The sequence below is a fragment of the Garra rufa genome, chromosome 18 (genome assembly GCF_049309525.1).
Source record: "Garra rufa chromosome 18, GarRuf1.0, whole genome shotgun sequence".
Lineage (NCBI taxonomy): Eukaryota > Metazoa > Chordata > Actinopteri > Cypriniformes > Cyprinidae > Garra > Garra rufa.
The window spans coordinates 21,268,926-21,292,634 of NC_133378.1; the positions used below are offsets into that span (position 1 = coordinate 21,268,926).

The 23,709-nt window shown below is 35.8% G+C and overlaps 2 protein-coding genes across 3 annotated transcripts in view; both read left to right on the plus strand.

Annotated features, from left to right (window-relative positions):
- The window catches only part of iffo2a (intermediate filament family orphan 2a), a 37,611-nt gene extending 25,158 nt beyond the window's left edge, over nucleotides 1-12,453 (plus strand). The window contains exons 2-9 of one of the 2 annotated variants that reach the window (XM_073823056.1): nucleotides 695-755; nucleotides 1,104-1,202; nucleotides 3,428-3,604; nucleotides 3,839-3,984; nucleotides 4,943-5,150; nucleotides 5,892-5,981; nucleotides 6,067-6,203; nucleotides 10,249-12,453. In XM_073823056.1, the coding sequence (XP_073679157.1) occupies nucleotides 695-755; nucleotides 1,104-1,202; nucleotides 3,428-3,604; nucleotides 3,839-3,984; nucleotides 4,943-5,150; nucleotides 5,892-5,981; nucleotides 6,067-6,203; nucleotides 10,249-10,384 (1,054 nt within the window). In that variant the 3' untranslated portion in view covers nucleotides 10,385-12,453. The remainder of the gene's footprint in view (nucleotides 1-694; nucleotides 756-1,103; nucleotides 1,203-3,427; nucleotides 3,605-3,838; nucleotides 3,985-4,942; nucleotides 5,151-5,891; nucleotides 5,982-6,066; nucleotides 6,204-10,248) is intronic. The other variant, XM_073823057.1, reaches the window with a different exon arrangement.
- A 2,893-nt stretch (nucleotides 12,454-15,346) lies between these two features.
- On the plus strand, nucleotides 15,347-23,072 carry tas1r1 (taste receptor, type 1, member 1). The gene is made up of 7 exons (XM_073823824.1): nucleotides 15,347-15,507; nucleotides 15,852-16,140; nucleotides 17,227-17,982; nucleotides 18,071-18,292; nucleotides 18,694-18,814; nucleotides 20,081-20,451; nucleotides 22,518-23,072. The coding sequence occupies exons 1-7, from the start codon at nucleotides 15,347-15,349 to the stop codon at nucleotides 23,070-23,072; spliced, it is 2,475 nt and encodes an 824-aa protein (XP_073679925.1).
- Nucleotides 23,073-23,709: the final 637 nt, after the last annotated feature.

Below are 23,709 nucleotides of genomic sequence, written 5' to 3' on the forward strand. Positions count from 1 at the left end.
TGGCATCTTTACTCTTATACCCTGACACACTATAGATTCCCAGTTCCCAGCAAAATAAAACAGCACAGTAATTTACTTCAAACACTGCAAAAGTTAAGCTTTTATTTGCATATTCTACAATGCACAACAGTATCCATAGTGATTTTAAGGGAGCTTGTTAGTGTTTACCGGGAGCTTTAAAGGTCTCGGGAAGATTCTCAATGGTCAGTGGTAGTGGGTGGATCCTGAAGTGTTTTTCTCCAGTTTCCTTTGAGTACGCTAGTTGTAACGGAACATGCTGTACCTTTGATACTTGTATGGAAAGCCCATTACGTACATATGATTTGGTAACACTTTTTTTTAAGGTGTCCTTGTTACACGTTACATGTTTGTACTATTATAAAAACAAGTAACCCTAAGCCAAACCCTAATCCTAACCCTAACCATATAGTCAGTACATGTTAGTAGTTAATTATAATTACTCAATACTTAAATATATAATTACACTGTTATAAGGACACTTTCAAATAAAGTGGTAACCTATGATTTTTATGCAGTTTTAAATAATAACTGAATTAGTTTAATAGCATCCATCCTCTTTTGAGCGAATCATAATTGAATTGCCTCCAGATCATGACTTTATGACAATATGACACACTGTGCATATTCATTCCAAGTACAATCAATGCTCATGTGGGCTGTTATTGTGTTCCAGATGGGAAGAGGAGGTGTCTAAACGTCAGCAGATGGAGTCTTTGGTGGAGACATTACAAGAGGTGAGATTTCAGACATATTATATTGTGACTGTGTTGATGTTTGACATCCAAACAGATGCACCGATGCATGGATGGCTGTAAGATAATGCTAGTGCGTAGCATTAAAGAAAGAAAAATTTCCCCACCCACACTGTAAAAATATATTCTGAGACTAAATAATGCTGAAAAAACAACCAAGGATTTGCTTGATTACTGCTATTTGTAGCATGGAAACCTGACATTAAGTCTAGTCAAAACATTTCATTAAAATAATTACGCAAATGAATTCAGCTTAAAAAAGCCATGCAAACTATTGCCTTCATTTTCACTCCTCATTTTTTCAAAACGTACTAAATGCTGTTTTTACAGACTGTTCAGTCGTCTGAAGCTATGCAGGGAGAGCTGAATGAGAAGATGGACCGTCTTAAAACAGAGCTGGTGGTCTTTAAAAGCCTCATGCCTCATGATGTAAGTTTCCTGCTATATCTGCTATACTGTACCTGCTATACCTCTGCACACAGCTGATGGCACACAAAACATGCAAATATACCTGTACAACAGAACCTTATTTAAAACAGGGAAACAAAAGCATTATTTGACTGCACCTGTGAGGGATAATAAAGATAACAGGATTGATTCCAGGGAAAAAAAGTTGAACCCGTAGGTAAATTTCTCTGGTATCAGGCTGAATAGTTGCCTATAGATCTGTGTGGGCAAATAAGCAGTGAATCAGTCAGGCCTCTGGCCCTGGAACAGATGCATGTTGTTCTCTCATGTTAAATAGATGTTGTTCTACCCAAGTAATAAAGCACAGATGAATGCTGCCTCCTTGGGTATGTTTCTCAATGTGAATGCACACGGTTGCAAGCAGTTCAAAAGAAGCTGTACCATCTGTTGCAGCCAAATTAGCTTGGAGTATTTTATCGGCCCTTTGAGGGTTTTTTAGGCTTGCTAATCTATAAAAAACTGTGTAGTACTGTTTATACACCGTTTTCTATAATATGTGACCCTGGACCACAAAACCAGTTATAAGGGTCCATTTTTTGAAATTGAGATTTATACATCATCTGAAAGTGGAATAAATAAGCTTTCCATTGTTTGTTAGGATAGGACAATATTTGGCCAAGATACAACTATTTGAAAATCTGAAATCTGAGGGGGCAAAAAATCTAAATACTGAGGAAATTGCCTTTAAAGTTGTCCAAATAAGTTCTTAGCAATGCATATTACTAATCAGAAGTTAAGTTTTGATATATTTATGGAAGGAAATTTACAAAATATCTTCATGGGACATGATGTTTACTTAATATCCTAATGATTTTTGGCATAAAGGAAAAATAGATAATTTTGACGCATACTATGTATTTTTGGCTATTGCTACAAATATACCCATGCTACTTAAGGCTAGTTTTGTGGTCCAGGGTCACATAATATAATATAATAATATAATAATATAATATAATATAATATAATAATGTGGTGTTGTTATTGTATTTAAAACTAAAACTATTTAAAATGTTTTTTATTCAAAATAAAGCTAAAAAATAAAATATAAATATTAGATAAATAAAATAAATGTTAGATAAAAACTAATATAATATAAATAATATATAATATATTAAAATATTAGAAAAAAATAAGTGTTAATAAGTTAAGTGAAGGTGCTAAAATGACTAAAACCAAATAAACCAAATAAAAATAAAATTAAAGCTAAAGAAAAAACTAATAAAAGGTGTTAAAACTTAAAACTAAAATTAAAATGTAAAATATAAAATAAAAGCTAATTTACAATATTAATAAATACTATAATAGTATATAAACAACACCGAAATGAAAAAGATTTATATGTTCTACTATATTTTCTTTATATTATCATTATTATGCATGCAGTTTTTATGATTTAATATGAACTGAGATTAATATTGAATCTATAGAATATATGCATTTTTACATTTAAAACTTATTTGTCACACTTCAGGTATGTTTGTATGATTACTGTGCAGTATTGCTTAAAGGGATAGTTCACCCAAAAATAAAAATTACCCCATGATTTATTTACCCTATATGACTTTCTTCTTTCAGACGAATACAATCAGAGTTATATTAAAAATATCCTGGCTCTTCCAAGCTGTATAATGGCATTTACAATGGTGAATGGGCGTTGAGACTTTTTGTAGACCAATAAAGTGCATTCATCATAAAAATTACTACATCCTATGTCATCTGCTAGAACGTCACTCTTAAGTATACGCACATACAACAGTTAGCGGAAGATATAAATTCCGTTTTAGTTTTAAATATGGATATTATTCTTACACAAACACATTGATTCGCTTCAGAAGGCCTTTATTAACCCCTCTGAGCCATGTGGAGTACTTTTTTATGATTGATGAATGCACTTTATTGGACTTCGAAATCTTAACAGCCATTCACTGACATTATAAAGCTTGGAAGAGCCAGGACTTTTTTTTATATATAACTTTGATTGTATTCATCTGAAAGAATTAAGACATATACACCTAGGATGGCTTGAGGGTAGGTAAATTTAATTTCTGGGTGAATTGTTTCTTTGATGATGTTTTTTATAGAGCAAGGAAGGTCAGTTTTCCTGTTCCAGGTTTCTGCTAAATTAATGGATAACAGATTGAGTCTAAAAAAATGTTTTATTTACACTCTCATGCATTCTTGTTTAGGAGGTGTCTGACTTGGACACTAAAATCCAGGAGAAAGCCATGAAGGTTGATATGGACATCTGCAGACGCATCGACATCACAGCCAAGCTGTGTGACGTGGCACAGCAGAGGAACTCAGAAGACATGAGCAAGATACTGCACGGCGGCCCATCCAGAGCTCCCCCTGAACAGAAAGGGGTACGGAAACTTACACTCGCAATAGATACTGATAAAGCCATCCATCCATTCTACTGGGAGAGTGGTCCGGTAATGATGCAAAACTTCAGATAATGGATTTAACAATGCAGCATTCAATAATGTGCTAATTTGGAGTTCAAATTTAATTTGCAGTACATGGAGTTTATAGTTTATAACAGCTTATCATGCCATTTGAATCTTTCAGCAATCAGAGTGTATGTGTGTGTGTTGAAGGGGATGGCGGTATGTAGGAGGAAAGAGTGTAAGGGTGAATCAGAGGAGCAGAGAGTGGAGACTGATGGTGATTCTGGTCAACGGGAGGAGAATGTGCCGGGTTCTCTCAACATCACTGATGAGATGAAAAGGATGCTCAACCAGCTGTGAGTCCACATAGCCGTTAGAGGGCATCTTCTGATGCATTTGTGTGTGAATTAATTGTTTTTAGTGCTATTTATAACCCTGAACCACAAAACCAGTCTTAAGTAGCATGGGTATATTTGTAGCGATAGCCAAAAAGACATTGTATGGGTCAAAATGATCAATTTTTCTTTCATGCCGAAAAACATTAGGATATTAAGTAGATAAAGTAAGATCATGTTCCATGAAAATATTTTGTATATTTCCTACCATAAATACTGTATATCAAAACTTTTTTTGATCAGCAATGTGGTCCTAAGAACTTTGTCTGGACAACTTTATAGGCAATTTCCTCAATAGATTTTTTTGTGCCCTCAAATTCCAGATTTTCAAAAATCTCTGCCAAATATTGTCCTATAACAACAGGAAAACAGCATTTTTCTTTTTTTTTAAAGCTGTTTTTAGAGTTTAGAGTTCATTCCTATAGCCCAAACAGGAAGAGCATGGCTTTAGAAATGGTTGAGGTCATGTATGAACATGTGTATTTGTGTGTGTATAATTTAGAACTGTTGTTTAAGAAACCTTGCGTAACATTATAAGTGGACCTGATGGGCAAAAAATGCTACTCAAGTATAGAATATGGACTGTGGCTTGTTGTATGATGACTTACTGCCATCTAGTGTTCATATGGTGAACTTGCTCACTTTGTGTGCTGATTATTTCCCTATTTGAAAAATATCTTTTACTGTCTAATTGTTTATATTATTGACTCTTCTTACTTTAATAATCTCTTTAGTAAAAGCATGTTTTCCCTGTGTTTGTCATCACATATTTATTCTTTCCTTATGTATGTAGCCTTTTGTTGAAACCCTTTTTGAATGTGGATCTGTTGATTTTCCGTTTCTTTTCTTCTCCTTGTGTGTCCTTTTTTCCTTCTCTTTTCTCTTCCACATCTGTGTCTGCTGCCTGTCTTGTGCGCAGAGGTTGCTCAGCTAATTGGTTTGTTGGCAGGCGGGAAACGTTCGAGTTTGACGATGACTGTGACAGTCTGGCGTGGGAGGAGACGGAAGAGACGCTTCTGCTTTGGGAAGATTTCAGTAACTATAATAGTCTGAACCTCTCTACTGCTGCTGGCCCGGTCGCCACAACATCTTGCGCATCTGACTCTCACGGAGAGACACAAGAGCAGGTACGTCAACTACCTTCTAAGGAAACATTTTAAACTGACTGAATGCAGTAGGTGAAAATGCTGTTAAAGGATTAGTTCACTTCCAGAAGGAAAACATTCCAGGATTTTTCTCCATATAGTGGACTTCAATGGGGATCAACAGGTTTAAGGTCCAAATTGCAGTTTCAATGCAGCTTCAAAGGGCTCTACACGATCCCAGCTGAGGAATAAGAGTCTTATCTAGCGAAACAATCAGTAATTTTCTAAAAATATATTTTTTAACCCCAAATGCTTGTCTTGCACTAGATCTGCAATTTAAAGCTGCATTGAAACTGCAATTTGGACCTTAAACCTGTTGATCCCCATTGAAGTCCACTATATGGAGAAAAATCCTGGAATGTTTTCCTCAAAAACCTTCATTTCTTTTTGACTGAAAAAAGAAAGAAACGTGAACATCTTGGATGACATGGCGGTGACTAAATTATCAGGAATTTTCAATTCTGGAGTGAAGTAATCCTTTAAAACAGAAAGCAGTTATTTTAAATTGTAATAATATTTCACAAATATTTCTAGTTTTACAGTTTTTTCAATCAAATAAATGCAGCCTTAATGGGCATAAACCCTAACTTTTGAACAGTGGTGGTATTGACTTAGTATTGACTCTTACTGGCTATACAACTGAGAATGCACATTGACTTCTTAAAAATATTGCATAATGCAATAATACATAATGCATTCTGCCTTTATATATTGTCCTGCCAGGATCGAAGTCTAGGAAGCCTCATAAATGAAACAGAGTCTCTCTTTAAGACCAGAGAGCAGGAGTACCAGGACACCATCGGAGAGATTGAGGTGAGAGAGAACATTTGTGAGTGACATGTTTCAGCCAATATTTATTTCAGTTTATTTGTGATTAACCGCCATCTTCCTCCCTCAGCTGGAATTGGCCACAGCCAAGAATGACATGAACAGACACCTGCATGAGTACATGGAGATGTGCAGTATGAAGAGAGGGCTGGACGTACAGATGGAGACCTGCCGGAGGCTCATCCAAAGCACAACCACCACCGGCAGGTTGGTTTAACCATACTTTATTTTTAAAGGGGTCATCAGATGCCCATTTTCCACAAGTTGATATGATTCTTTAGGGCAGGGATCCTCAAATCTTACCCTGGAGGTCCAATGCGCTGCAGAGTTTAGCTCTAACCCTAATCAAACACACCTGAGAATGCTAATCAAGGTCTTCAGGGTCATTAGAGAATCACAGGTAGGTGAGTTTGATCAGGGTTGCAGCTAAACTCTGCAGCGCATTGGACCTCCAGGGTAAGATTTGAGGAACCCTGCTTTAGGGTCTTAATGAGAAGGCTATTACATACTTTGGTTAAAGTTTCTCAATGGTAGTGTAAAAAAACACTCTTTTACCTTCAGAATCAGCCCTTTTTAGAGCGAGCTATTCTGTTTCATGTTCCTTTAAATGCTAATGAGCTCTGCTCGCCCTGCCCCTCTCTGCTGTGGGATGACGAGCCTAAATGTTTACTTTAACCGCGTTTAGCTGCGAAACTTGCTAACTAGCACATTATTAAGAAAGGCCATTTGCAAAGATGCATCAAAAAACCCTTCTGCTGTGGGTGAAGCTGCATCACAAATGATTTGCACGAACATAGACACATATGTAGATAGGGCTGCACGATAGATCGTTTCAGCATCGTCATCGCGATGTACGCATGTGCGATAGTCACATCGTGGCAGTCACGATGCAGGGCAAAAAAAATATTAATTATGTGTGTCTGATTTAAAAATGTACTTTCTGTATTTCTAAACTTTCTATTCACGGATCTATATTTGTCTAAAATAAAGTAATTAACTCATGTATAAGGGTTCTTTAAAAACTACAATGCACACGTTGCTTCACCTACTTCATGCATGCAGTCTCTGTGTGCGCATGGCGAAATGAGCGCGGGACGGGAGAAAAGCGCCGAAATGGAAGATTTGGTCGCAAAAAGAAACGCAACGTCGGTCATATGGAAGTATTTTGGATACAAAAAGGATGCTGCTGACCAAAAACAGGTGCTTTGTCGGGAGTGCCTGGCAGTTGTTGCCACAACTCGCGGAAACACTACGAAATTAAGGGACCGTTCACATGTCGCGCCTAAAAATGCGTGGAAAACGCTAGGCGCACCGCTTTCTCCTTCTTTCCAAAGCGCTCTGTAATAACTTGAGCTCCAGTGGCGTCTGCCGTTGCTAAGCAACCATGACCCACACTTTCCCAAAGACGCGGAAGTTTCAGCAAAGATAAATAAACAAAGATAAATGGATTTCCAAAACTAAAAATTGCTTGCCGTAGCTCTGCTGCTAAAAAATGTTATCCCTGTAACAGCTATGATCAGCTGTTCCTCCATCTTGGCTAAGCTTTTAATGTTTTTCGTGAAAGGAAGAAGCTGATTTCCTTTTCATCAGGGTAAAAGCAACATTCATTATTAATTTCATATTAGAGCCTTGATTTGCCTGAATTGACAGTGAATAAGCTGAGTCAAACTGTTTATGAAACTACCCAAAATAAGCTTTAAAAAGTATTTTATTCAGGGTTTTGATTATACTGTACTTTGACATTTTTTTATTCTTTGAAAATGCTTACAAAATTACCCCAATTATTCTTGAATTATTATTTTATTTTTAAGCAGTTCAAAACAACCTGATGAACATAAATTAATTTGTACACATCGCAATATATATCGCAAGAAAAAAAATTATCGCAATGTAATTTTTTCCCAATATCGTGCAGCCCTATATGTAGATCAGGATCGGCGCTGTCCTTTCAAAAACGAAAGTAACATTAATCCTCTGCGTCTTCAGCGGCTCAGATGTCGGGAGTAAATGACGACTGCTATGTTCATTATTAAATCCAGCAACAGAACACCTCAATCGCTCAATCTGAGACATTCTTGTCTTCCCCTGCACCTGAGTTGACACAATGGCGATCAGAGTCGCACTGTTTCAGCTCGGTGAGGGCGGGTCTAAGGTAAAGTGCTCATGTCAATCAACTATCGTGGGAGCGGCCTCTGTCAGTCTGCTGTCACAACGACAAGAAGCTGAGAATAACCTGATTTTAAAAAGGGGATATTACTTTCAAAGATTAAAAAAATACCACTGAGTGGATTTTTATCATTGTAGGGTGGTTGTGTACACAAACTGCCAACACACATTAATATTCAAACAACATGTAAAAGTTAGTTTTGCATCCATTGACCCCTTTAAAGAAGACCTATTTTGTGTCCCCAGAATGTGTCTGTGAAATCTCAGCTTAAAATGCCCCACAGATAATGTCAAGCTATTTCTTTTGTTGCACAATTTCCCCGCTTGAAAGGGAGAGACACATCATCAACGGAGGCCTTAACTGGATTCCACTCTTCTTTTATTTGCATCAATTTTGATGATAACTGACACAAGTTGTAGCAGAAAGGTGAAAAACCTTTAAACAGAGACAAAATTATAACATATATAAATAAATTGCAGATAAACTTGTTAAATAATCACTGTTTGTCATTTTGAATCTTTGTATCTGCTCTTAACATTTAGCATTTTTTAACTGTATTATTATTCAATACTCAAGTACACTTTTTAGAGTGCAATCTGTAGCATAAATCAGAAAATGCACTTAAATATTAATTTAAGACATGTATATGCAATCGGATTAACTATGTGGTTTTAACGATCAGCTTAGTCGCATATGAACTTCAGAAGTAATCAACATACTATCGTCATTCTATCAGCGATCGCAAACACAATCAAAAGTATGCAAATCGATGCACTTGTAACATAATAACATTTATACTTGCTACACTGAACTAAATTAGACTTAAAATAGTTAAGCAATGAACAGATAAACAGATAAATATGTCCACGGAATCTCTCCATGCTGAACACGGACATTTTTGCTGTCACGAGCTCTCTTGGCATCTGCCGCTACAACAGCCACATCCCTCCGTTTACTAATATCGAAAATAAAGTTCTCACCGGCTGCCACTCCGGGATATGATGATGGTTTAGATGTCTGTGCACTTTCCTTGCGTCCAGACTTCGATTTCAGCAGAGTCGCGTTAGCTTTCGGTTTCGGCAGAGAGGTTACGTCAGCTCCGTCTCTCACAACCTAGATTACTTTCCATTATTTCCGCCTCTCACTCTGATTGGCTGACGAATTATTGTTATTTTCCTATTGGTTTTAGTTTGTCTTAACAGATAATTTATTCTATCACTTTAAAAATGGCTTTTTTTAAGGCAAGGAGAAACATGTTGTTTTTGTGCATGTCTCCCCACCCCCTTTTCCAGAATAAAGCTGAGCCTTTACAGCTCGTACCTCAGATACTCTGCTAAAAAAACATGTTTGGTCTTGATTATCATGTGTATCGTGCTGAAATCATACGTTTAAAGCCATATTAGTTAAAACTTTTGATTTACGGTTTTCGAGCACACATTCAAAGCATGTACACAAAAAGCAGCTGTCACACGGCAGTGTGAGTTCTAAACTAAGTTCTCTTTCATGTCTTATTGCGCTTAAACTGTCAAATACACACAAGTTTATGTTAAAAACACAGGAGAGTTACAAAAACAGTCGGTTATGTCTGAAGATAAACAGCTCGGAAAGAATTCTCATGTTTATTTTAGATCTGTGCGGCAGCAGCGTAATATACAGTAAATAAATCAATAAATCCACTGCTCTCTTGTCTCCTCTGAGGCTGTGACTCTAAATAGTGTTCTGTTCTCGTCTGTGCAGCCAATGACAGAACAGTTAGCGTGCTTTACTCATACTTTACCATGGTGTTAGAACTAGTACACTGCTGTTGCCTGTGAATACAAAATGGCGGCACCATGGGTGGAAATGTGCAGAGTGCACTAATATTATAATAAGAAAGGCTTACCAAAACACTTACTGGGTTGTCCTTTTTCACGTTTTCTGGGTTGGTAGATGCACCGGGGACCCGTTTATAGCACTTAAACACAGAAAAAGTCAGATTTTCATGATATGTCATCTTAGTTAAAGTTAAACTATGTCATCAGTAATAGTAAAGTACAACAATATGACTTCAAACAGAGAGTTTTAACGATTAATTTTTACCTACAGACAATCGCCCTCCCTCAGCTCTGTGGCCAGCAGTGATTCAGGAAACACAGATGACATCCAGGATGAGCTGGAGCCTGATAGTGCTAAAGATGGAGACAAAGAAGAGGCAGTAGAGATGAACGGAGAAGTTAGATGATGATCAGCCCTTCATCATTCTGGTTTCTCAGCTTCTTCGTGAACTAGGCACTCTTTTAAGCGTCTGGTCACTTTTTCTAACACTGTACAGATGAGTGTGGAATTTCAGATTCCCAAAGAGCAAGTATTGGTGCTTTATATGCTGTCTTAGAGCAGGACTAGCTGAAATCAAGCGGTTCCCTCTTCATCAGCACTGCCAAGGCATGGCTCCATAGTCTTCCTCACTAGCTTTAACTGAGCTCACACTCTTTATAGTATGGTGAATACCATATATAATAATACATACGAATAGTATATTTTATTGTCATATATTATGAATATTATAATAATAATAATCATAAAATACACAATTTCTGCTATCTGTATTGCTCATTTGTTTACATAAATCTGAAAGGCAAGTTACACAACCACATCATAGAGGAAAGTATTACTCTACATCAAGCTCTGGAAATAAGTTCAGGCTTTCAACATCACAATAGTCAATAGATCAGCCATGCAGTATGCTTCACAAAAATATCTCTGCTCTGAGTCCGTTCAGATGTTTTCACCACGTACAATTGTTGCTGAACTAAAACCACTGTGCACTAAGATCTATGCAATAATCTGGAGTGGACTGATGTTATATTCTGTGATTCTCTTTGCTGGAAACAGATTCAGTATGTGTGAGTTGTGCAGTTTTTTTCCCTTGTTTCTTTGTATTAGCTCTTTCAGTGTTGGAGAGTAGCAGTAAAACCCAAACTCGTGTGCCTACAAAAATGCTGTACACTGTGTCTTAGTTGCCTTATATTTTTCTCCAGATATTTTCAGCATATGCGTTAGCTCTGTTATACACCCTTAAATCATATCCTTCATACAAATTATGACATAAAATTTATGTCTAAAATGGTAAATGGTGTGAAATAAGATTTTGGATTATCTCAAGATTCGGAAGCCATATGTATATCTGTCCTCAGGTGTTGGAAGGTTTGGTCAAGCTGCAAAATAGCTATTAAAAATGTGCTATTACTTTTAGTTCACTATGTGGGTCATTCTCAGGAAAAGGTGCTATTTGTGCTAAAAAAAAATCTTTTATTTCTAAAACCAAATATTAAAGTCAAAGTACATACTAACCCTAAACACTATGTTACTTCAACCACATCACAATAATAAATAAACTGGTGTACTTATAATAGAGAACTGAGTAGATTCTGTAGTTTTAGTATCACTCAGTTTCATTGTGCCTTGAAATATATTTATAAAATCAAAAATAACAACATTAAAAATAACGTTTTGTCAGAAAGAAAAAAAATCACAAGGGAGTGCAAATTCCACATTTCTCAGAAAATGCATGAATCATTTTAAAATACTACATAGTGAAAGCATGATATGTACATTTCAATAAAATACAAATTTAGGTAAAAGAAGAAAGAAAATATTTTTGTATTTTAAGTGTAATAGTGAAAAACAAGGACGAACAATTTCAGACATTTAATTAAAAACATTTTAAATTGTTTACTATAGATTTTGCATTACAAACAGTCAAACTGATTGACTGATGTGACTGAAAAGACATCACTTCCTGAGAATGACCCACAATGTCCCCCTCACAACCCCTGTTTAAGAGGTGGCCAGAAAAATAGAAATGATTATTCATTATTTATTAATTTTATTCTACATTTGTGATTTAGTTTTGAAACAAAATGGATGCTCATGTTATCATATTACTTTTGCTAAATATGTTGTTACCTTTTTCAGTCGATAAACATGTATTGATCGATTGCTGAAAACAGTATCTGGGTGATGGAGGTTTGCTATTATTGCCATTTTTAAGTAATGGAAATGAATCATTCCATATTTTATTATCCTTTATATGGTCATTCAGATGTTTGATTTAATATTTCTTGCCTTAAATGTGGGTCATTCTAATAAAATGTATTAGCTGTATAGCCTACTAAAGAAATCAGCGGATCGATCTTGTGCTGAAATCAGCATGTCTGGAAATTAGTTTGTTTTTTGGAAATCTGGAGGACTATGCAAGTGTAATTGTAGTCTGATTTTATGCTGGTTTTAAATAAAAAAAAGTTTGCCTTATCACTGTTTTATGACAATAGTGTTTTTTCACAGTGTGTTTTCCCGACGTGTCATGGTCATGTTTGGCGGCGACACTGAACCAAACGAAACTCGCATATTTTGCTGATTATTGCAGCTAAAAAGGATCAACTCTTGTCATGTTTTGAGCTGTATTAATCGGACGGACCAGGAAAAACATTTGGAGTACTATTATTGCTACCCTGGAAATTTGAAATTTGAATTGTCTCTGCAATAAAAAAAAAAAACTTAATAGATTAGGGTCTGGATTTTTCCAGGCTAATAGACTGCCTAAAGTTATAACAAATGAAGGAGAAGAGTGCAAAACCTGAGGAACAAAAGGCGTTTGTGGTTGTCCAAACTGAACCAGGATTTCCAGGGCAAGAATCTTGATAACATTTGTGTTCTTGTCATTTCCGGTCAGGTAAGTGAAATATTTGGCTAATATCTTCATATGTATTTTTTCCGCCTATGAACTTTAGTTTGTCAAAAATATTGCGCCACTCTGGCCGTGCCTCCGGGTAACTGACCAAATCGTGAGGTAAAACCTCTATATGTTTGTCATACAAAGTCTGTTTTTTAAAACTTTTGATTCAACTTTGCTGCATGTAGTGTTTGTTATATATTAATTTGTGACGATGAATAATTGTTTGGACTTCCCAACACATTTCACATGGAAATTTTGGTATTGCATGATTGAGCAATTCTCACTTATTTTGCATGGATTTGCCTGTTGCTTTGCTACTGAGGTAGTGTTCAACATAACCCTAGAAGAGAAATGAAAACTTTGGTTGTACTTTATAGGTCAACGTTCTGGGAAAAAAGCTGTTGAGATGTGGAGACAGGCAAATGCATTCCCAGTGGTTTAGTTGGTGGTACAGATCGAAATCACGCTTCTTGAGGAATCCAGCTTTGTTTTAGAGATAAAGAACATACGAGTCACGTCCCTATAACAACATAGAAGCCGCATAAATGTCAGTTTGTCTTGTTAGGCATAATATGGATACTTGAAGAATTTTACTTCCAGACTGAAAATTTTCTGATCAACTCACCCCCATGTCATCCAAGATGTTCATGTCTTACTTCAGTCAAAAAGAAATGAAGGTTTTTGAGTAAAACATTCCAGGATTTGTCTCCAATCAGTGGGCTTCAATGGGAGCCAACGGGTTGAAGGTCCAAATTGCATTTTTTGTTTTAATGGGCTCTACATGATCCCAGCCGAGAAATACGGGTCTTATCTAGTAAAATGATCAGTAATTATCTAAGAAAAATACAAATTCGACCTCTAGCAGCATTCTAAGAGCGTTACTTCGTTACACCAACAGGAGGCAGTAAGCGAGTCTTTATGAGTGAGTCACTGAATCATTTACTCATCCGATTCGTTCAAAAACACTTGTTCATTTAGGTTGCTGCTTGCAATTTAAAAGTTGTCAGTGACTGTTGATAAAATAAAACATTTAACATTAAAGGAGTAGTTCACTTTCAGAATAAAAATTTACAGATAATGTACTCACCCCCTTGTCGACCAAGATGTTCATGTCTTTCTTTCTTCAGTCGGAAAGAAATTATATTTTTTGAGGAAAACATTTCAGGATTTCTCTCCATATAATGGACTTCTATGGTGCCCCCGAGTTTGAACTTCCAAAATGAAATTTAAATGCAGCTTCGAAGGGCTCTAAATCTAAAAGAAAAAAAAGGTCTCATCTAGCGAAGTGATCGCTTATTTTCTAAAAACATTTACAATTTATTTAATTTTTAATATCAAACGGTCATCTTGCCTAGCTCTGCGTGAACTCTGTGTATTCCAGTTCATGACAGTTAGGGTATGTCGAAAAACTCCAATCTCATTTTCTCCTCCAACTTCAAAATTGGCCTACATCGCTGTAGAAGTACCGACCCAGTATTTACAAAGTGAACGTGCAAATAAGGTCAAACACCCTTTACAAAAAATGGTAAAACAGCGATGTAGGATGATTTTGAAGTTGGAGGAGAAAATGAGATGGGAGTTTTTCGACATACCCTAACTGTCATGAACCAGAATACACAGAGTACACACAGAGCAAGACAAGACGAGCATTTGAGGTCAAAAAGTATATAAATTGTAATATTAAAAAAAAAAAAAAAAATAACCGATCGTTTTGCTAGATAAGACCCTTCTTTTTTCGGCTGTGATCGTTCAGAGCCTTTTAAAGCTGCATTTTGGAAGTTCAAACCCGTTGGGCACCATAGAAGTCCATTATATGGAGAGAAATCCTGAAATGTTTTCCTCAAAAACCTTAATTTCTTCACAACTGAAGAAAGAAAGACATGAACATCTTGAATGACAAGGGGGGTACATTATCTGTAAATTTTTGTTCTGGAAGTGTACTACTCCTTTAAGAAGAAAAACTGGCCCAAACGAGTTCGCTTTTAACATTATAGTGAATCATTGAATCATTCGCTCAACTGATTCATTTAAAACAGATTCATTCAGAAGCTGAAACGTCACTCATTGCTGTGTTGTTCGGTAAGGTGGATTGTTTTATTCTTAAGTTGCTTCATTTAAAGTTATTTTCGTTAAAGGAGCAAAAATACAGCAAGTAACTTAGACTATAGTGTCAAAAATGTAAGTTAACAAACATTAACGCCTTTGTTTATTGAACTGTTAAAAGAAACTTACCATGAGCTTACTAATGAACAGACATAAAAAATGTGTTACAATATAGACTGCATTATCCCATTTGTTTGTGTTTTTACTTACAATTTCACTAGTCATTCATCATTTCAGGCAAATCTTTCCGTGGTAGCGTAATTACACGTAACATGCAAATCTTTCCCACCACCAGAGTGCCAGTGGGCTGGTGTGAAAAGTGTTTAAAAGCTCATATATTTGGGAATAGCTCATAACATAGGTAGAATGGGTAAAATGTTGGTCAGGTTTGTGTTTCTCTGTCTCTTGAGATATAGTGATAGTGGGGGGCTCCACCTTCAAGGAGATTATATCATCTCTGGCTTGTTCCCTCTCCATAATTCTGATTCCACCATCCCACCGACCCCTTACCTGACTGACTGCACACAGTAAGAAGCCGAATATTTAAAAAAAAATTATATGAAGTCATTTTATTGTACTTTGTTTATTCCATTTGCCTATGATCATGTCAGTGTTTTCTGCAGGTATGTATGTATTCTCTTGATAAAATATGTATGGTATCTTCCAAACAAACAAAAAACAAGAATTTATTACAAATTATTGGTTTTTATTTTTCAATTCAACTTTTCACTTAAATTGTAGTGTAGATATTATACTTAGAAGCTTAAAAAAATGTATCTAAATAGTATAACAAAAGTATTTTCATTAGTGTTCTCAGACTTTTGACCATATTGTGCAGAATGTAAACACTTGTCTTCGATTTTATTTCCAGAGGCTTGACGAACAAGCATGGTTATCATCTGGTGCAGGCTTTCAGATATGCCGTGGACGAAATTAACAACGGCACCCAGAATAACCAACTCCTTCCAGGGGTCAGGCTTGGCTACCAAACATATGACTTATGCTCCCTCCCGGCCAGCAATCTGGCCACCCTGGATCTGCTGTCCCAGCAGGACGACAGTTCAGTTGTGGACAGCCGTTCTGTGGCCATCATCGGTCCTGACAGCAGTTCTTACTCTTTCACAGCAGCCGCTGCTCTTGGTGCATTCCTGGTCCCTCAGGTATGAAACGATTATAACAGCAGTCACTAAAATATCATCATCAGGTTAACATCTAAATAATAAATGGGAGTGTTAATAGCAGTTATACTGTAATCAAAACCAGGTTTTATATGTATTTTTAAAATATTTATATTTAAAATGTATGTATTTTTAATTTATTCAATTCATACACTACCAGTCAAAAGTTTTTGAACAGTAAGGTTTTTAATGTTTTTTTTTTTTTTTAAAGTCACCTTTTTTAAAAGCTCACCAAGCCTGCATTTATTTGATCCAACATACAGTTAAAATTTTGAAATATTTTTGCTACTTAAAATTACTGTTTTATAATTGAATATATTTTAAAATGTAATTTGTTCCTGTGATTTCAAAGCTGAATTTTTAGCGTCATTACTCCCTTCACTTGATCCTTCAGAAATCATTCTAATATTCTGATTTGCAGAACACACATTTTTTATTATTACTATTATTATGTTTAAAACAGCTGAGTAAATTTATTTTCAGGTTTCTTTGAAGGATAAATTTATCAGAAATAGAAACCTTTTGTAACATTTATTAATGTCTTTATCATCACTTTTGATCAATTTGAAGCATCCTTGCTAAATAAAAGTATTCTATAATTTTTTTCCCCCAAAATAATAATAATTATTATTATTATACTGATTTCAAGCTTTTGAACGGTATATTGTATAATGTTACAAAAGCTTTTTATTTCAAATAAATGCTGATCGTTGGATCTTTCCAAATTATCAAAGAATCCTAAAAAATGTACTCAACTGTTTTAAATATTAATAATAATAATAATGTTATAATAATAAATGTTTCTTGAACAGCAAATCAGCATATTAGAATGATTTCTGAAGGATCATGTGACAATGAAGACTGGCCTAATGGTGCTGAAAATCTAGCTTTGAAATCACACGAATAAATTACATTTTAAAACATATTCAGATAGAAAAATAGTGTTTTAAATTTTAAATAGTAAAAATATTTCAACATTTTACTTCTTTTGTTGTTCTTTAAAACATATTTGAATATGTATGTTTTTCTCCATACCGTTTTTATTTTTTTTTTTTTTGGTATTTATAGATCTCCTACGAGGCAACAAATGAATTGCTGAGCAACAAGAAGCTCTATCCAGCTTTCTTCCGCACCATTCCTAGTGACAAAAACCAAGTCAGTGCAATGATAAAGCTTCTCGTCAGATTTAACTGGACCTGGATCGCCCTTCTCGGTAGTGACAATTCATATGGTATACAAGGAATGCAAGGCTTATCCCAGCAAGCTTCGCTTTACGATTTATGCATTGCATACCAAGCCGTGATACCTGCCGTCACTGACAAGACCAAGCAATACATGCAAGACATGGTCAAAAACATCCTCAAAACCAAAGTCAACACTATAGTTGTCTTCGCCAACAAGAGGCGAGCCGCTGGCTTCTTTCCTTTTGTTATCGAGCAAAACGTGACAGGAAAAGTGTGGATTGGGACAGAGGATTGGTCGGTGGCGTCAACAGTGAGTAGCATCCCAGGGATCAGTACGATAGGGACTGTCCTCGGTGTCGCAGTCCAGTATACCGAATTCAGTGGGTTTGAAGATTTCGAAAGGCTTTCAGTGCCCAGGCTAAAAGACACTGGTCTAAACAGTCCATTTAGTCATAGTGCACCATGTATGCAAAATTCAAACCTTTATGAAATGGCGATTCAAGGCTTTCCTTTGTCGCAGTATGACACTGTTTCCTCCTTTAATGTGTATAAGGCTGTATACGCGGTGGCTCATGCGCTGCACAGCATCCTCAACTGTGACTCTGGACTTTGTCAGAAATATAAGGTGCAGCCATGGGAGGTGAGTGCTGAAATATTATAGAAATATCATAGCACATTTGCAGTGTGTTGTGAATTATTAATGAAATTACTTTCTTTAAATCCCACAGGTGTTTCATCAGTTGAAACAAGTTCAGTTTTCAATTCGAAATACATCATTTTATTTTGATAAAAATGGAGACCCTCCAACAGGTTATGATATAGTGACGTGGCTATGGACGGACAGCCAGTGGTCATTTAAGGTGGTGGGAAATTACAGTCCAAGTGCGACTGAGCTTCAGTTAGACGCCTCTCAGATTAAATGGACAGGTCAAGTGTCTCGTGCAAACATAGTACGTTTCTTTCCTTATATGCATTTCATTATATTTTCCTTATATGCTATTTACTGCCTCTGTATAACATACCACATTAGAACATTAGTGTATCAAAAGACTGGAGTCAGTAAGTTATGCTATTAATAGATTTATTCAGCAAGCATGCTTCAAAAGCATAGTTTACCTAAAAATGAAAATTTTGTCTCACCCTCATGTTGTTCCAAACCTATAAGACCGTAAACCATCTTCTGAACACAAATTAAGATATTTTTGATGTTATGAAGCTACGAGAATAGCTTTTGTGCACAAAGAAAACAAAAAAAACAACTTTATTTAACAATTCTTCTCTTCCACGTCAATAATAACAATAATTAATTATAATAATGTAAGCGTATCATTAATATTTTTGCTCTGTCCAGGTTCCTGAGTCACTGTGTTCTCCAGAGTGTCCTTACGGACACAGAAAGCTCATGACCGGACAGCATAAGTGTTGCTTTGACTGCATGGCCTGTCCTGCTACCACCTTCCTCAACAAAACAGGTTCAAAACACTCCAACATGTTATATAATCATAAAGTTATTTAGTGGAGGAAACACATAGGATGTTGTTCACAGTATATCCAGCAGATGGCACACTTCCTTCACCTTTGACTCCCATTTTTTTTATTTACTCTTTTTTTTTTTCCTGTTCCTTTTTCTGTTTAATTTCTTTCACATATCCCAGCTAATGCATAGACAACAATAAGTAAGTCATTTGTAAACTGGTTTACTCAAAGATTGTGAACACTTTGGCCCTGAGACACTAGAAAAACATTGTTTATTTACTTGGAAAAGGCGAAACACTGCAAAAAAAAATGCTTTTCTTACTTAGATTTTTTGTCTTGTTTCCAGCCAAAATCAAGAAGGATTTTCTAGACGAGTAAAAATTTTTGTCGTGTTTTGAGAAAAAACAAGTCAATTAAGTGAGTTTTTGCTTGAAACAAGCAAAATAATCTGGGGTAATGGGGTAAGAAAAATAATCTTGTTTTCTGTTTGAAATAAGTTTTTTTTCTTACCCCATTGGCAGATTATTTTGCTTGTTCTAAGCAAAAATTCACTTAATTTTGACTTGTTTTTTTTCTGAAAATCCTCCTTGATTTAAGAATTTTTAGATATTTTGGCTGGAAACAAGACAAAAAATCTACATAAGAAAAGCATTTTTTGCAGTGAACAATATACATCCATTTCATATTATTAAGAGCACTCGAAAAATCTGTCACTGATAAAACATCTTCTGTAATATAATGAAATGTTTGTAATTTATATGATCTTGTCAGAATACTCAATTTAGTTACTAGCAGTTAGTACTAGCCAGTCAAACACTGCACCTTTAAAGAGAGAGTTCACTCATAAATGAGAATTCTGTTATTATTTACTCACCTCAATGTTGTTACAAAACTGTAAGAGCTTCGTTCATCTTTAAACTACAATTGTTTTCTGACCCTGCATAGAGACATCAATGCAACAACCATGTTCAAGGAACAGAAAGGTAGTAAAGACATTGTTAAAATAGTCCATGTGACATCAGTGATTCCCTTGCTGTCTATTTAGGGTCAGAAAGCTCTTGGATTTCATCAAAAATGTCTGAGTTCTTAATTTGAGTTCTGAAGATGAACGAAGGCCTTACAGGTTTGGAACGACTTCTGGGTAAGTAATTAATGACTAATGATTAATTTTCATATTTGGGTGAACTATCCCTTTAAATTCTGTAATGTAGCCTCATTATGAAACATTTGAAATGTTAACTTTACTTTATATGTTCTCATAGGTTATACTTTCTGCCAAGCGTGTGCCAGAGATTACTGGTCTGAAGCAGAGAGTGAGAGTTGTAAAAAGAGAGCAGAGCTCTATCTGCCATGGGGCGCTCTGCTCACTACAGCCCTGCTCATATACCTGGGTGTGACTCTGTTTCTCACCCTTGGCACGGCTGCCATCTTCCTGTTTAACCTTAGTACCCCTGTGGTGAAGTCGGCCGGAGGGAAGACCTGTCTGCTGATGCTGGCGTCTCTAACCGCAGCCTCCTGCAGCACGCTGTGCCACTTCAACAGACCCTCCCATATCGGCTGCCTCCTCAAACAGCCCCTCTTCATTATCAGCTTTACCGTGTGCCTGGCGTGTGTGACAGTGCGCTCTTTTCAGGTATATGGGGCTCTTTATTTGACAGTATAGTAATGAAGAGGTTAATGGATTGATCTGATTTACCCTTCACCATTTTATAACAGAATATCTAACAAACTGCTTTTTATTTTAAAGGGATCACTCAAAAATTAAAACTCTGTCATTAATTACATCCTCATGTCATTCCAAACCTGTAAGATCTTTGTTCATCTTCGGAACACAAATTAAAATATTTCTGATGAAATCCGAGAGCTTTCTGACCCTCCATAGACAGCAATGCAACTGAAACGTTCTAAGGCCCAGAAAGGTAGTAAAGTCATCATTAAAATAGTCCATGTGACATCAGTGGTTCAACCACAGGAGCCGGCGTTCTGACATAGAACCCAGATGCACTGCATTGGTTTGCAAGCAGAGGAAGACGCACATGTACATAAAACGGTCTTCGTAAACATGTCTAAAGATTTCGACGGAGAGAATGATTTGCAATTTTTTGCTCAGCATTACTTATTTGAACCAGAGAGACGGACGTTCTACATCAGAACAGGGTCAGAAAGCTCCCAGATTTCATCAGAAATATCCTAATTTGTGTTCTGAAGATAAACAAAGGACTTACATGTCTGAACAACATGAGGATAAGTAATTAATGACAGAATTAAAATTTTTGGGTGAACTAACCCTAGAATGAAAGATAGTATACTTTGTAAACAAATATTTTTGACTTTTGTTAGATTTGTAGTAGGGGAAACCTGTGTCACCAAAAACTATAATTATTAAAAGAAATTCAAATCTTTTTTATTCATTGAAATAAAGTAAAATATAAATATTATGTAAATTAGAACTGTTGCTTTGGCTAACAACTGAATTAAAATAAGTACTAGAAATGATTAAAACTGAAATGAAAATAAAAGTTAAATATTTTTAGAAACTAAAATAACACACAGTCAATGTAGTTCAAAATTAAGAAAACATTTAGACAATTTCATATTTGCTTATGATCATTTTGATCAAGTTTATCTACTCTTAAAGGAGAAATTCACTTCCAGAACCAAAATTTATAGATAATTTATTCACCCCCCTAATCATCCAAGATGTTCATGTCTTATGTAGCAAAACGATTGGTTATTTTCTAAAAAAAAAAAAAAAAAAAAAAAAAGGCAAACTTTTTAATCTCAAACGCTCATCTTGTCTAGCTCTGCATGATCTCTGTGTATTCCAGTTCATGACAGACTTCTCCAACTTCAAAATCGCCCTACATCGCTGTTTTACTTTATTTTGTAAAGGGCGTTTGATCTTCTTCATATGTTCACTTTGTAAACACTGGGTTGGCAATTCTCCAGCGATGTAGGACAATTTTGAAGTTTAAGGAGAAAATGAGATGGGAGTTTTTCAACCTTAACTGTCTTGAACTGGAATACACAGAGTTCACACAGAGCTAGATAAGATGAGCATTTAAGGTTAAAAAGTATATAAGTCATTTTTTAAGAAAATAACATTTCATCAATCATTTCATAAGATAAGAGCATTCTTCCTCAGCTAGGATCATTTAGAGCCCATCGAAGCTGCATTTAAACTGCATTTTGGAAGTTCAAACTCACAGGCACCATAGAAGTCCACTATAAAGAGAGAAATCCTGAAATGTTTCTTCAGAAAGCATAATTTCTTTACAACTGAAAAAAGAAAGACATGGATGACAAGGGGGTGAGTAAATTATCTGTACATCTTTGTTCTGGAAATAAACTTTTCCTTTAAATAACATTGTTGGTTTAAATGCTACAAGTAAATTTCGGTATCACAACATTTAAATAAAAACTAGATATTCATTTTGAGATACGCTAAAGATAACATTTACCAGTGTTAATAAATGACATATTATTAAATGTTTTTAAAAAGAATTTAAGTGAGCTTTAGATAGAACTTAGAACTTTAAGTGAGTGTTAGATAATTGCAAAAAGAATCTAAAAGTAAGGTTTATGAGCATGAGCAACTAAATATCCAATATTTGCCAATAACTTATATTGTGCTTTGTTAAAAAATAACATTCATCCTCATTCGTTCTATTAATATAAAATGAATATTTCTCTTTTCAGGTGGTTTGTATATTTAAATGGTCCTCCAAACTGCCGAGATCCTATGAGACCTGGGCTAAGAACCGAGGCCCTGAGATATTCATCTTCATCACGACAGTAGTGGAGGTCTTCATATCTCTTCTTCGCATGCTCCTCGACCCTCCTTTTCCATCTAGGGACTATGACTTCTACAGTGACAGCATTATTCTGGAGTGCAGTAAGACTCTGTCTCTCGGGGCCTTTGCCGAGCTCATTTTTGTGTGTGTGTTGAGCTTAATTTGTTTCTGCCTGAGCTACATGGGGAAAGATCTGCCGGCCAATTATAATGAGGCCAAATGCATTACATTTAGTCTCATGATATATATGATTTCTTGGATCACGTTCTTCACAGCTTACTGCATCTCCAGAGGAAGCTTTGCCATGGCCCTAAATGTAGGCGCCATCCTATTTAGTGTGCTGGGGATACTCGGCGGCTACTTTTTGCCAAAGGTGTACATCATCTTGATTAAGCCCCAATTGAATACAACAGCTCACTTTCAAAACTGCATTCAGATGTACACCATGTCCAAGCAGTGAAAGCAAATAAGACTTAATACTATCTCTCTCAACATTAGGATAATCCGAACAAAACAGAGCAACATAATCCCAGTTTCAGTCTTTTAGAAGCAGCCGATACTCTAATTGTCTCCAGACTGTGACTGCTTGGCATATGCGTAGCCAGTGGGCAGAATGACAGAGAAAGCCTAATTGTGTTGGCTACTGAAAGGGCAGAGCACCCGGTTCAACTGCCCTGCGTGAACATCTGTCATGTGCTCTGCTCTCATGGGTGCCCAGTTTCACTTTGAACAATTCAGGGGAACAGATTTAATTGGGCAGCTGATTTAAATCATGATTTGGGTCTTGCAGATACAAGGACAGATGGCTTTACTTGTCCTGTTTGTCTTTAGTAAGTCTTAAAGTTCACCTGGATTTTTTTTTTTTTAAAGAAGTCCCTTCTGCTCACCAAGCCTGCATTTATTTGATCCAAAGTACAGCAAAAATATTTAAAATATTTGTATTATTTATAACTGTTTTCTATTTGAATATATTTGAAAATGTAATTTATTCCTTTGATTTCAAAGCATCATTACTCCAGTCACATGATCCTTCAGAAATCATTCTAATATTCTGATTTGCTGCTCAAAAAACATTTATTATTATTATTATGTTGAAA